This window comes from Hypanus sabinus, chromosome X1 (genome assembly GCF_030144855.1).
Source record: "Hypanus sabinus isolate sHypSab1 chromosome X1, sHypSab1.hap1, whole genome shotgun sequence".
NCBI classification, from domain to species: Eukaryota; Metazoa; Chordata; class Chondrichthyes; order Myliobatiformes; family Dasyatidae; genus Hypanus; species Hypanus sabinus.
The window spans coordinates 34,069,283-34,084,382 of NC_082738.1; the positions used below are offsets into that span (position 1 = coordinate 34,069,283).

General features: G+C 42.0%; 2 protein-coding genes across 4 annotated transcripts in view; one reads left to right on the forward strand and one right to left on the reverse strand.

The window, feature by feature from the left end:
• Nucleotides 1–951: 951 nt before the first annotated feature.
• On the reverse strand, nucleotides 952–14,649 carry LOC132384793 (SOSS complex subunit B2-like). 2 transcript variants are annotated; one of them, XM_059956300.1, is made up of 7 exons: nucleotides 14,308–14,649; nucleotides 11,852–11,990; nucleotides 11,139–11,210; nucleotides 9,239–9,323; nucleotides 7,956–8,019; nucleotides 4,401–4,585; nucleotides 952–1,301 (listed from the first exon to the last, which is right to left on the reverse strand). In XM_059956300.1, the coding sequence occupies exons 1-7, from the start codon at nucleotides 14,384–14,386 to the stop codon at nucleotides 1,206–1,208; spliced, it is 720 nt and encodes a 239-aa protein (XP_059812283.1). In that variant the 5' UTR covers nucleotides 14,387–14,649; the 3' UTR covers nucleotides 952–1,205. The 2 variants fall into 2 exon arrangements, with proteins under 2 accessions (XP_059812283.1, XP_059812284.1); XM_059956301.1 differs by lacking the exon at nucleotides 952–1,301 and having other exon boundaries at nucleotides 1,929–4,585.
• A 107-nt stretch (nucleotides 14,650–14,756) lies between these two features.
• The window catches only part of rnf41 (ring finger protein 41), a 47,302-nt gene continuing 46,958 nt past the window's right edge, over nucleotides 14,757–15,100 (forward strand). For both annotated transcript variants that reach the window (XM_059956309.1, XM_059956312.1), the window contains exon 1: nucleotides 14,757–14,949. The gene's annotated coding sequence lies outside the window, so the exon portion shown is untranslated. The remainder of the gene's footprint in view (nucleotides 14,950–15,100) is intronic.

Below are 15,100 nucleotides of genomic sequence, written 5' to 3' on the forward strand. Positions count from 1 at the left end.
CCCTTTCCACAGATGCCACTTGGTCTTCTGAGTGTTTCCAACATTTTCTGTTTTATTTAAGAAAATTAGCAATGCGAGTAAAGAGCTTTGATAAATGAAGCAAAATTTTTAAAAAAACTGGTCACAATCCTTGTGTGTACGTCACTCAAGTATCATTCTTGGGAACAAGGCAAGAAGAGCCTGTTCTTGTTGGATGTTCTGTTATGAGGAGTTGTTTAGTGGATGCCAGGTACTCACCTGTAGGAAGAGATGGTGTGGGAAAGAAACTAGATCCCTGGCATGCCCAAGAGTAGCTGCACCAGACAGCACTAGAAAAGTCCCAAGGCCATTTCCAAATGCAGACAGAGGTTAACAAATGTCTTCCACGCCCTTTAGCAGCAATTGCCCAGGGTAGCTATTGGATCATCGGGGTCTCTTTCCCCGCCATTACAAACATTTACACTACACACTGCATCCGCAAGGCAAACAGCATTATGAAGGACCCCATGCACCCCTCATATAAACTCTTCTCCCTCCTGCCATCTGGGAAAAGGCACCAAAGCATTCGGACTCTCACAACCAAACTATGTAACAGTTTCTTCCCCCAAGCTATCAGACTCCTCAATACCCAGAGTCTGGACTGATACCAACTTACTGCCCTCTACTGTGCCTATTGTCTTGTTATTTATTGTAATGCCTGCACTGTTTTGTGTACTTCATGCAGTCCTGGGTAGGTCTGTAGTCTAGTGTAGCTTTTTTCCTGTATTGTTTTTACGTAGTTCAGTATAGTTATTGTACTGTTTCATATAGCACCATGGTCCTGAAAAACAATGTCTCGTTTTTACTGTCGAAATGACAATAAAAAGTGACTTGATTTGACTTGAGTGTGAAGGAGATACTGAACAAATATCAGTTTACATTTGGAGGATCAAGCTTAGCTGCAATGCACTGATCAAAGAAGCCACAGAAATCCACTGTTACAACATACATAATTATATATGGTCTTTAATATGACAGATCATCCCAAGGATCTTTGCAGGAGCATTATCAAATAAACTTTGAAACTGGGCCACAAGGAGATAATAAGGAAGGCCTCCTGCTTAAAAGACCACAATTCTACTTGCAGCTGCTGGTCTTCACTCGCTTTGCTTGGAAGTTCTGAACTTTCACCCAGTTATAGTGGGAATCCTAACATCCACTCAGCTGATTTGCTGATCCTGGGGAACTTACTTTGTTGTTCGACGTGCAAATCTCTGCAGCTTCCCCAGGAATTTGATGGGAAATTTCCCTGTCAAGCCTGCATGCTGTTCACCTGACGTAAACTATTAATGGGAAAAAATTGCTATAGTCAAAAGTTCATTTAAATTGAACTGATGTAAGTGCATTTCATTACGTGTGTTCTGGTTTATTTAAGGGTTAATCATGTTAATCATTTTTAAACCGTATTTTAAACAGTTGAACGTTTTTCAAACATTTGTTAAATTTACGAACATACTTTACATATAGCAAAGACTAAATTCAACTGCGAACCCCAAAGTTGGAATTGGAAATGCATGGAATCAGAGTGCTGTCAGAATAGGTTACAGACACAGGGAAAGGGGAAGGCGGTGGAGGGATTTGAAAAGCAGAATCAGAGTGGTAACTATCAAGGCTTTGCTGAGTAAGGAACCAGTGTAGTTAGCAACAAGGTGATAGATGGAGCTTGATGTAAGTTAGGAAATGGGCAACAGTTTTGTAGGTTTCATTTACAAAGGAGTAATCTTGGGAGGCTCCTTCGAAACATGCACAATATTAGTGATGGGGAAGATGCTGGAGTCTATAGTGAAGGATGTAATAACAGAACACCTTAAAGAAAAAAATTGGATTGGGTAGAGTCATCATGAATATATGAAAGGAAAGTCATGATTAACTAATCTGCTGGAGATCTTCAAGGATGTGACTACTGATAGAAAAGGTAACAGGGGTGGGGTGGGGGATGGGAAGGGAACCAGAAGATGTGGTGTATAGGTATCTCCTGTGTTAGGAGGGATGAGAATGCACTATTTCGAGAAGACATTTTTTTTTACTATTTTCCATAACACAAAGCTGCATCATCTGTGCACGCATCACGAACCACAAGTGTGGAAAAAAATGTTGTACTTATTGACTTCTCTAAACAAACCCCCCCCCCCCCCCCATACACACACACAAACTCCACAAGAGTAAATTTTATCCCATATCCCAAATTTTCAGGTAATGATTTGTGAACTTCAACAAGGATGAGTTTCCATAACCCAAACAGCTATAACGTGGGGATTGCCTGTACAGTAGATACTGGTTAATTGGGCCATTGGTTAATTGGAGCAGTCTCTTTTTCGGGACAACTCTGAAAGAACAAAAGCTAATGGAGTAAATAGTCTAGATTTAATTTGTTTATTTGGGATACTATGCCACTTAACGGCAACAAGAGGCCAATGCCAAACAGTTTCTAACTAGTATCAGTCATGTGAACTTGTGTGGCCGTTAGACACAACACTGTACCCCCAAGTGAACAGTTTTTATATAGCATCAATTGCATGTGCTTGTGTTAAAAAAGCAGTAACTTTTGTCACTGATAGTTGGCAAGAAGTAAGCAATAAGACAAACCAGAATTGTTTTACTCACTGCAGTTTCAAGCACTCAGGCTTGGAGTTGCTACTATCAGCCAGAGTGAAAAATGCAACAATTTCACTACTTCAAAAAGTTAGAAACTATGAAGAATTTGAAGGTATCGATAATCATCCTGAATGCTACAATAAAAATGAAAATTTGGAGGATGTAATCATCAACAGCATTGTATGAAGGCAGTCCCATTACCTCCACTAGGTGTCTGTGCTGATGTTGTTCATTTACAGTCAATCAAACAAATTTAACACGGATGAATTCCTCTGTCAATAACTACTAGGAATGAATACACAGTTTTATAGTATTGTAGTAGTATTGGTTTTGTATTTTATTTAAATACATTATTTGTTCCTCAGCTTGTCTCTTTTATACCTTTTTAACTATTTCCACAAAACTTCAGCTAACAGGGGCAGGTGCTTAATTGAACCAAAATGTACTGGTCCTGATGTATCCCAATTAACCAGAATCCACTGTATTCAGATTTTTAGGCTTTCACAGGTTGGTGATAGGTCAGAGCAAATGGAATTGGGGGTTATACAATGGCATGAATTGGAAATTATTTATCAAACAGCAAACAGAGTTCGGATAAAAGGATTGTTTGTGACTGTACTTGGGCACTGCAGAAATCAGTACTCTGGCCTCAGCAATGATAATTTATCTGAAATAACTAAGTGTCACAATTCCCAGTTTGCTGACAATACTAAACTATTTGGGATTGTGATGAGGGAGGAAGGACATAAAGAAGCTTCAAGAGGAAAAGGATAAGTTAGATGAGTAAATGGGCAGAAATATGGGAGATGTAAGATAATGTGAAAAAGTGCAAGGTTGTCCACATGGGAGCACAAAACAGAAAATCAGAGTATTATCTTGAAACAGCGAGATATGTATTGTTGACCTCCAAAGGATCAGATATCCTTGTACACAATTCAATAATTAGCATGCATGTGAAATGAGCGACTTAGTAAGGTAAATGTTTTTTTTTGATATTTTTTACAAGAAGATTGGAGAATAGGAGGAAAATTGCCCTACAGCAGGGGCCCTGGTGAGACTGCACTGTATTATTTTGGTCTCAGTTGGTTGTTGGGCTAAATCACCCTGGCATAGACAACATGTTCAGATCAACTAAAAACTCTACCTTTTTAAATCTCTGAGTAATGGCAAATTCACTCTATCTAATACTGGGCCTTCTGCATTCCTATTAATCCATGTTAGTCACCAGTTAAAGCTTGGGATCACTAGAAGAGGACATACACACAAATAGAAGGAGGAAGACATTTGTCCACAATACAGTGACCATTGGTAATTGGTTTTAAGATCAGCCATCAACCCTCACAAAAGCTTTATCTCATCAATTTGATCTAAATAGCTTTAAATTGTCAGATGCTCTACCCCCATTGAAAGTATTTTAAAAGAATAAAAATTATTCATGTGCAGTTAAACAATGGGATGGAAATATAAGGAGCGTAAAACGGGTTATGATAGGATTTGTATATTAAAAAAATGTGGGTGATGGTCAGTGCGACCCGATGAAGGGCCTGTTTCCACACTGGATCTCTCTAAACAAGACCATTTGGTAGGGGAGAGGAGTGGCAGACTACGTCACCTTGCTGCCTGTCATGCATCCAGTGTCTTGAGGTGTTCATTTTTGAGGAGCCTAGGGAGAAGGGTTTGATATACTTTGCTAAAAGAATACCATTTTTATACAGTTGACAGATTATCAAAAAGAGAGCAAAAGAAAAGGTCAGAGGTTCCAAGAACAAAAATCAGCGTTTTGGTACCCGCCGTGGATCTCTTCCATTGCTAAGAGTGGTGGTTGCTGGGGTGGAGGTGGATGTGGCCACTGCCTGGTTATTTCCTGGGCCACGTCCATTGCCTCTTCCAGCTGCTGCTCCCGCTGGCGGCTGGTGATTCGAGTTGCCTGGGGAAGCTCCAGTTGTGACAGCAGTGTTCAGATTCTCATTACCTGGAGCAACAGGAACAAGGAACAAAACCCAATGACAACAGCATATCAATAGAGCTAGTTTCCTTTTATGGGCAATTCAGGAAACCTTCTCTAGTCACATCACCCTGAATCAGAATCAGGTTTAACATCACTGACATATGTCGTGAAATATGTTGTTTTGCGGCAGCAGTACATTGCAATACATTAAAAATACTATAAGTTACAACAAGGAATATATATTTTTTAAAAATTAAATTAAACAAGTAGTGCAAGAGAGCAAAAATAGTGAGGTAGTATTTATAGGTTGGTTCATTGTCCATTCAGAAATCTGATGGTGGAGGGGTAGAAGCTATTCCTACAACATTAAGCGTGTGTTTTCAGGCTCCTGTACCTCCTCCCTGATGATAGTAATAAGAAGAAAGCAAGTCCTAGGTGATGGGGGTCCTTAATGATGCAAGCCACCATTGAAGACATCATCAATGCTGGGGAGGGTAGTGCCCATGATGGAGCCAGCCTAGTTTATAAACATCTGCAGCTTTTTCTGATCCTGTGCATGGGCTCCTCCATACCACAGTGATGCAACCAGTTAGAATGCTCTCTGCAGTACATCTGTAGAAATTCGTTGGAGTCTTTGGTGACATACCAAATCTCCTCAAACTCCTAATGAAATACAGCTGCTGCCATGCCCTCTTCATAATTGCATCAATATGTTGGGCCCAGGATAGATCTTCAGAGATGTTGACACCCAGGAATTTGAAACTGCTCACCCTTTCCACTGCTGATCTCTCAGTGAGGACTGGTGTGTGTTCCCTCAACTTCCCCTTCCTGAAGCCCACAATCAATTCCTTGGTCTTATTGACATTGAGTGCAAGGTTGTTGTTGTGACACCACTCAACCAGCTGACCTATCTCACTCCTGTACGCGTCCCAACCACCATCTGAGATTCTATCAACAACAGTTGTGTCATCAGTAAATTTAAAGGTGGTGTTTGAGTTGTGCCTGTCATGGGTGTAGAGAGAGTAAAATGGTGAGCTAAGCACCCATCCCTGAGCTGCCTCGGTGTTGTCAGTGAGGCAGAGATGTTATTTCCGATCTGCACTGACTGGTCTTCCAATGAGGAAGTTAAGGATCCAGTTGCAGAGGAATATTTTTGCAGGTTTTGAAGCTTGTATGATGGGATGCCCAACAAACTCATCTGTGCTTAACTGCCCACCAAAGTGAGACAGGCACTATATTTGATCTTCTGGCTATCCTCCCTGGTTGAGTTACAGCCTCTTGGTAAAGGTCCATGGTTCTTCTGCTCAGTGCCTTCTCCCTTAGTAGGGGGCAACTCCAAGACAAAATAGAGCAGAACTTAAGAACTATTTGCACAGACTGCAGCCTGCTAATCAATCTTTCTGTCCACATCCAGTTGTGAATGTCAGGACAATTACACAGCAGGCTGCTCCAAAAACATGATCATCTTCAACAATAGGGCAGTGCAGCTTGTGAATGTTGAAGACAAGGCTGAAGCAGGCAGTTTCAACCTGCTAGATGTCTCAATCATCGTAGAAGCCTATCTTCGTCCAATTCCATCTGTTCCACATGATAACAGCAAACAAATGAGAGCACAAGATCGAGGGGAGGTATTCCAGTACTATTACAACATACCATTTCACAACCCCTCAGCAAATGAGCCAGCACACTCCCACATGTCACAAGACCTAGACAACATATAGGCACAGGCTGAAAAGTGGCAAACGACATTCAGGCCACACAAGAACCAGACAACAGAGATTTTTACTAACTTCACTCATTGTTTGGGGTCCCTCAAAATCCTCCTGGGGATCACCACTAACTAATAAGTCAAATGGAACTATTGCAGATATAATGGCTACAACAGCAGTTCTGATGTCATGCTGTCATAGATGTGCCCAGCTGCCAAACTCTTGTGGTTTATACTAGGAACATAAAAAGTTTTACTGTAGCTTGACCTCATTCTTCCAGAATTATTCCAGTAAAGGTCCACACAGGTTATAAGCAGCACAGTCTTACACACTGCATCTGACACTTGCAGGACACAGGGTGTTGCCTGCACTTGGGGGTGTGATTTACAAAGAATGCTGTGTACACTAGGACTTTATTCCCTGGAGCATAGGAGATTGAGGGGTGACCTAGAAAACATAGGGTGTATAAGATCATGAGGGGCACAGACAGGGTGAAAGGACATAGCCTTCCGCCCCCTCCTCAAGAGGGTGCGCTATAAACAAGGTGGTGTAGGTTTAAGATCAGAGGCAAGAGCTGCTAGAAATAGTAGTTGAGTCAGCCACATTAGAAATGCTTAAAAGGCACCTAGATAAGTACATGGATAGGAGAGGTTTAACGGGCCAAACACAGCAGGTCTGACTTTGATGCTGGACAACACAGTCATCATGGACCAGTTGGGCAGGTCTGTTTCTTTGCTGCATGACTCTATAACTCTATTGCCTGGGACCTGGTCCCTTTTCCCCAAGAGATCAAATAAATAGTTACAAACTGGTTAATTGCAGAAAGGTTCAGTCAGATGCGAAGAGCTGAATGCTTTTGCAGCTGGATCTTCATCCCATCAACAAGAGCAGGGCATCTGAAGAGAGTTGCATTCATCTTTTGCCATACCTTACATCCCAGAACGTTTTGCAATGTTTTGCGTACTTTTGCAGCCACTCATGTGATGTAGAAAACACAGCAGCCAATTTGCACAGAGCAAGCTTGCACAGACACCAATGTAATAATGACCACAGAACATTTTTTAAGATGTTAGCTGAGGCAATTTTGCAAGTAAGCTATCAAAGTTTGCATTCACTTTTGGCAGAATTACTTTAAATAGTCACAGGGGAGTGCAGGAATACATCACTGAGCTATGCCAACAATTAGAGAAATCAGTGATGGTAAACATGTGTTGTGCCTGCTGGAAAGAAAGAATTGGCCACATGCTCAGGACATCCCAAAAGGTTTCACAACCAACAAAGGTTTTCTTTTTGAAATGCAGTCATTTATTGTAGTGCTGGAAACACAGCAGCCAATTTGCGCATAGCAATTTCTAATAAACAATACTGTAACGATAACCGTATTATATGTTTCCAAAGAGGTTTATTGACAGATGAATATTGGACCCAGAAAACCTAGAAGAACTACCCTGACTCTCAAAATAGGGCCAAGGGATCATTTACACCAACCTTGAAGAGCATACTGGGCCTTAGTTCAGTACTTCATCCAAGACAGTACAGTATCCTGGGCATTGTCACTCCAACAGAAACCTCAGAACATTTCAGTGTCTTTGTTTCTCATTGCACAAAGGAATTTCTTCCTAAGTTCCAGGATTAGTGGTGCCAGTCATGTGGATTACTGTGGGTCCTTTAATGAAAGTACTTACCGGTACTAACACAGGGAGTTGAAGGCGCTGGACTAGCTGTTGAAGAACTTTGTTCAGATGGAGTCTTAAAAAGAAAGAAAAAAAGTGGTCATGTTTAGTTGGCTCAACTATCCATAAACTATTCAAATTTACTCCATTCCTCTTCCGTGACACTTCTACTTCTGCTTCTACTGACTCCCCCAAACAAAAAAAAAAACTCTCCCCATGTAGAAATCCTGACAAAACAAACAACAATCCTGACAATACTGGTCTGGAAAAGACCAGTAGATCCATTAGGGTTAACTCCAAATGACAATGAAAGTAGTGTTAGTAAATAAGTTGCTTCCTAGCCCCAACTCATACCACTCACCAGTTATGCAGCAGTCCCAACCTCAAATGGCTCCAAACACAGATTGTCATTTGATTGTGCAAAACTATTGGATTCTCTCAATGCTAGGTCAAGGTGAGCTGCTCCTTAAACTGCTTCAAAACCAATGTCCAAATTGCTGAGGGACAGTCATGTTGCCCAGCAATTCTCAATTCCTCCCCCCCCCCCGACAAGCTTACCTCCAAAAATCTAACATGTTCTACCACCAGCACACTCAGTCCTAGTGAAAGGGTCACAGTATGCACCTGATGGTATAAATCTGCTACTCTAGTACATCAGTAAGTCTGTCCACTTCAGTAGACTGCACTTAAGCTCAGTGCCTCTAGACTGGGAAAATCTCCAATCCAAGAGGCAGGGAATTGAGTGTGTGGAGAAGGTAAGGGTTCAGACTTAACTGTGACACCTTCATTGGTAAAGTAGCCTATCCACACACTCACCAAAGTTAGAAGACTGGCCCCAGTGTCCAGGGATTAGGAGGGGTGTAGTCATTCGAGGCATTGATTGACTCCACCTTCTGTTGAAACTATGGGCACGTGACTGTCAGACAATAAAAGTCTTGGGATCTCTGCTCCTTGTGTGGTTAAAAAGGAGAATAGTGGCACTTAAGGACCTGTAGCCCAGCAAAAAGCCAACAGCTTCAATAGAAATGGAAATAATTATCCTGGAAAAGCCATGGTAATGGCCACTTGGATAGAAAACTAGAGGACTGACACCCATCCACAGAAATTCCACCTCCATATAGTACTGGGGAAATGTAAAATGGCATTAAATTCAAACAGCATAATCCTCCAGAGAGAGACATGAGACTACAGATGCTGAAATCTGGAGCAACAAATAATCTTCCAAAGGAACTCAGCAGGTTGAGCAGCATCTTTGGTGGGGGAGGGGGAAGGTATCTTCAAAGCAACTGACTTACCAGTTTGTTCTGTGACAGCGGTTGAGCCATGTACTCAGGATTTGGGTCGCTGAAATTCGGCACTTCTGAATACTGCATACAAAATCTAAAAGAGAATACAAGCATTTGAGTTTTTGTATGTCTGCACAGTTCACAGCTACTATCAATCTGTTAGGTAAATTTCAGTCAACACATTACTTGGGAGTATTACACGGGCAACAGTAAATGGATCTGACAAGACAAGTATCGGAAACAAGGCTTTCTGCCCCCACCAAGCTGGGCACAAATAGTGCAAAGGATCTTTTGAAATGGAATAGGGGATCTCTCCTTTACTCCTCGCTGTTATTTATCCTTAACAGCACCAAAAGTATTTTTGCTTGGTTTTATCAATTTCCTTTTGAAAGTTTCTATTGAATCTGCCCCTCCCTCTCACAAAGCCCCTCACTGAAATCTCTCCCTTTCCTGTGAACAGATGGCACCGCCTCACAACAATAATCAAGATCAGGAACAAGAAACACTCACTTCTAATCCCTCAGTGAGCTCCGCATTGAAGCTTCAATACATGGCAGTCCATAAAACCATACCAGAATCAGGACATTTGACCCATTGAGTCTGCTCCACCATTCTATCATGGCTGATTTATTATTCCTCTCAATCCCATTCTCCTGCCTTTTCTCATAACCTTTGATCCCCTGACTAATCAAGAACCTATCAACCTCCACTTTAAATATGCGCAATGACTTGGCTGCCACAGCCATCTGTAGCAATGAATTCCACAGATTCAACACCCTCTGGTGAAAGAAATTCCTCCTCATCTCCATTGAGAGGCATTGATCGTGTGGATAGTCAGAGGCTTTTCCCCAGGGCTGAAATTGCTAGCACGAGAGGGCACAGTTTTAAGGTGCTTGGAAGTAGGTACAGAGGAGATGTCAGGGGTAAGTTTTTTTATGTAGGGAGTGGTGAGTATGTGGAATGGGCTGCTGGCAGTGGTGGAGGTGAATACAATAGGGTCTCTTAAGAGACTCCTGGATAGGTACATGGAGCTTAGAAAAATAGAGGGCTATGGGTAGCCTTAGGTAATTTCTAAAGTAAGTATGTGTTCGGCACAGCATTGTGAGCCGAAAGGCCTGTATTGTGCTGTAGTTTTTCTGTGTTCTAAAAGGACATCCTTCTATTCTAAGGCTGGGCTCTCTGACCCTATACTCCCCCAGTACAGGAAGCATCCTCTCCACATCCACTCTATTAAGGCCTTTTAATATTCAGAAGGTTTCAATGAGATCCCCTCTTGCTCTCCTAAACTCCAATGAGTACAGACCCAGAACCATCAAACACCCTTTCACTCCCAGGATCATTCTTGTGAATCTCCTTTGCACCCTCTCCAATGTCAGCACATACTTTCTTAGATAACAGCCCCGAACTGCTCACAATACTGCATGTGTCTGACTGATCCCTTATAAAGCCTCAGCATTACATCCTTGCTTTTATATTCATCCTCTTGAAATGAATGCTAACATTGCATTTGCCTTCCTTACTACTGACTCAAATTAACTTTTAGGGAATTCTGCACAAGGGCTCCCAAGTCCCTTTGCACCTCTGATTTATGAATTTGCCTCCTGTTTATTTCTTCTACCAAAGTGCATGACCATACACTTCCTGACACTGTATTCCATCCACCACTTCTTTGCTCATTCTCCTAATTTGTCCAAGTCCTTCTGAAGACTCCCTGCTTTCTCAACACTACCTACACCCCCCCACCCCAACTATCTTTGTATCATCTGCAAACTCGGCCACAAAGTCTTCTGGAATTTCTCCAACTTTACCCAGACTATCCGATTAGAGAGAATCAATTGGAAGAGTGCGGCGAGAATCTGAGCTTAAAGCAGCTTCTTTACTGTTTCCACTTTGAAGGCAAAGAACTTACTCTCCTACTTTCTGAAGGTCACCTCCTCTCCCTGTGTAAAGTGTCAGGCATCCTTTCCAGATTGAAGCATATCTGTAAATATAACATGGTCATGTTAGAAATAATCCGACACAACAGGATGAGGCAATACAAAGATCTCTACACAGAGGACATGAGCTATAAAGAGAGGTTAGACAAACTTTGGTTGTTTTCTCTGAAGTAGCAGAAGCTGAGGGGAGATCAGATAGAGATTTATAGATTATGAGAGGCATAGATCAAGTAAATACAAAGTATCTTTTTCTTCAGGGTTGAAGAGGGCATGCATAAGAGGGGAGACAATTTCAGGGATACTGGAAGATATTACAGTAATCCTGCAGGAGTTACCCATTGAAGGAGGAGAAAATTAGCAGGATTTAAGCAAGACATAAGAGGCTTCAGATGCTGAAATCTGGAGCGACGCATAATCTGCTGGAGGAACTCAGGAGAGTTGAACAGCATCTGTGGGGGGGGGGGGAGGGGGGGGAGAAAAATTGCCAACATCTCACGTCAAAACCCTGATACAGAATTTCAGTCTGAGTCGACAATACTTTCTTCTCCTCCGCAGATGCTGCTCAACCTCCTAAGTTCCTCCAGCAGATTGTGTGTTGAGCATTATTTAGCCATTGTTTGCATTCATATAAGTACAGCAGTATTTGCTCTAATTTAATCAGTTGTGTTAAATTAAGTGAGTTTACCCTCTGGTCAGTCGGATAATGTCTCCAGCCTGAATCAGACTTCCCACATCATCCCAAACAGATATATTGATGCTGCCGGTTTTATCAGCGACTTTGCACGTCCTGACTTCGTGCCCATCCTTTGTTTTTGTCACTCGACCTATAGAAAGGGAAACACAATGATGAACTACTTGACAAAGTTCACCCAGGGACTTAAAAGACATGCCAGGGAAGCTTTCCCCCCACTCAGGCTTCCTGTTATACCAGTTCACTTGGAAAATGAGTAGTCAACATAGACTTACAAAAGGTATTTCATAATTGTCTAGCCCATTGAAGTTCTTTGAGCATCTAGAGGAGATGAGGGGAAGCCAGTGGATGTGGTTGGTGTTTCTGGATTTTCAGAATGCTATTGATAAAGGTCCCATATGGAAGTTTGGTGAATATGGCCGGGATTGAATTTAAGTTAGCAGTACAATTCAAGGAATGAGGAATAAACTCAAGTTAGTTGGCTATAATTTGCAGAGTATCACAAGGATTGGTGCTTAAACCAGCACAATCTATAATAAATGGCTTTGTTGAAGGGACTGAATATAATATTTTCAAGACATAAGAGATGTGCAGATGCTGGAAATCCAGAGCAACACACACAGAATGCTGGAGGAACTTGGGTCAGGGAAATGAATAAACAGATGACGTTGCAGGTCGAAACCCTTCTTCAGGACTGGAAAGCGGGGTGGGGGGGGGAAGATACCTCAATAAGGAGGGGCAGGGAAAGGAGAACAAGCTGGAAGGTGATGGGTGAAACCAGGTGGGTGGGAAAGGTAAAGGGCTGGAGAAAAAGGAATCTGATTGGAAAGGAGAGTGGAGAGGAGAGAGGCCAGAGTAGGGAATAGAAGATGGAAGGGGGAGGAGGAAAGAAAAAAATTAGAAAAAAATTAATAGAAGGAGAAATTGATGTTTGTCCATCAGGATGGTGGATACCTATACAGAATATCATGGCCTCATCATGGCAGAAGAGAAGGCCATGAACTAACATATCAAAACAGGAATGGGGATAGAAATTAAAATGGTTGGCCACCAGGAAATACTGTTTTTGGTGGATTGAGCAGAGGTACTTGAGAAACTGGCCCCCCAATTTACATCAAGTCTCACCAATGTAGAGCAGGCCGCATCAGGAGCATCAGATACAATACAAAGAGACCTCAGCACTCAAATTAGTAACTCAGTCCTCGAGTATCGTCGACCAGAAAAAGGCCTATGTCTGTTGTTTCCCAGAAGTCAGCCAATTTTCTTTCCATGCCAGTATGCCACATCTTACACTTTGAGCTTTTAACATTCTGAAAGAACTTTGAGATGACATGGTCAAACTACAGTATGCTTGTGGGCAACGGCATAGCAGATGAAGTAGTTTGTGGAAAAAAAGTGCTATGTATTTTTGAAAAGATGAACAATTGGGAAATATTGATGTTCAAAAGGATCTTGGTGACCTTGTACACCGGCCACTGAAAACAAATATGCATGTAGCAGGCAATTAAGAAGGCAGATAATGTGTTGGCTTCAATCACAATGGGATTCAAGTAAAGATGCCCTTGACAACAGCAGATCTAGAATACTGCATACATTGCTGGTCTCTTTAGCTTATGAAAAAGATATGCTATAAAGATGCACCTGATTCCTAGCTTGTCATATGAGGGGAGATTGAGTAGGCTGGACCTCTTGAATTTCAAAGAATGAGAGGCAACTTCATGAAAATAGTTTTAATTATCAGAGTAGAGGAAGGACATTCCCTTGGATAAAGAGTCTAGAACTCAGGGACAGCCTCAAAATAAAGGATAGGACAACAATACTGAAATGGAAGGGGAGGGAAAATTACTTCACTCAAAGGCTGTGAGTCTTTGGAATTTTTCCACCAAAAAGGCAGCAGAGGCATTGACTGTGTGAGTGTACTGATTGACTGCAAAACAGCTCAATAGGATTTCTGGAGAGCAAAAGAGTCAAGGGATAGGGCAGGAAAATGGAGAGGCTAAACTTTGTGGAACAACAGAGCAGTTTCAATGGAACAAGTAACCTACTCCTACTCCCATTTTTTATGGGATGGACCATTTTCAGCTGGGGATCTTTTATCTGTCACAAGACCACCATCAATATCAGTAGAAAATGAGACATCTGAAGAAATAGGATTTGGAATAGCACAGTGCCAGACTCTTAAAAAACACGTGTTTAATCAATCTCACTCATTCATATTAGGAAGCCATCTACTACTAACATAGTATCCAAACGTGTCATTAATACTACAATCCAGTTAATCCTAAATGGCTCCTTTGGCCAAATTGGAATGATATTGGAGCAGAGACACAGATTGAGGACGTCAATCTCGGCACGAATCAGCGAATTCTGGATGAAAGGTTCACATGACAAGGACAGGACTGGATTGTGTTCTCGGATGGGGTGAAATACAGAATGCTTTCTTCACTCACCTATCTCCAGGACAATGAAGAGAAGGTTGAGATTTTTTAAACCAGCTTTGATATCCTTAACGTAAGTGTCGCTTGACATCCCACCTTCACATAGGGGCAATCAATTACTCTAAAGCTACAAACTTGAGCCAACAAGTTGGAGGGATCAGGCTTACAACACATACAAATCACTGGTTGGACTTGCAGGATCCGAATACTCCCTGTCTCCCACAAAATAAACCCACAATCCCTGACTCCAAGGCTTCCTTAAACACTACATCCCACCCTTCCTTCTTCCCTCACCGACAACATCAACCCAAACGCCTTCTCGCTGGAAACTACGGTTTTCCTTCAAACGTCTCCCGGAACTACCTCTGACGAGAAGACCCTTTGGCCAATCAGAGACCGCCTTCCAGTTTAGCGCTTAAGCGCTGCCTTCAACTAGTAGGGGCGGGATATCCGCCTGCTGGCGCCGTCCGGACGTCGATGAACTCTCGCAGGAGGCAGGTGGGAGGGATCGGCAACGTTAAAGGTTTCATGTGCTTTGTTATAGAAACTGGAAAGATTAAGAGTGCCAGGCCGTTTCCGAACAACGAACGCCCGACTTATGGACATGCCTACATACGATCAAGCTCTAGAATGTTTTAAATTAAAAACTGTGACGTATGTACCTGCATTCTTACCTACAAAGCGTAGAACCAGTTTCTTCTCTCTCTGTTCACTATTAGTAATTATTCTTACGTGCTGTTGATGTGTGTTACAGTTGTGTTGGGTATGGTTTTCACAATGATTTTTGTGTGTTTTCCATCTTGGG

Excerpts from the sequence above, each read along its gene's own strand:
- LOC132384793 (XM_059956300.1), bottom strand. The coding sequence starts at position 14,386 with ATGTCAAGCGACACTTACGTTAAGGATATCAAAGCTGGTTTAAAAAAT. Across the intron at positions 11,211-11,851 it reads ATTATCCGACTGACCAGAGG|ATATGCTTCAATCTGGAAAG; the intron begins GTAAACTCACTT and ends TTATATTTACAG. Across the intron at positions 4,586-7,955 it reads AACTCCCTGTGTTAGTACCG|GTAATGAGAATCTGAACACT; the intron begins GTAAGTACTTTC and ends CTGTTGCTCCAG.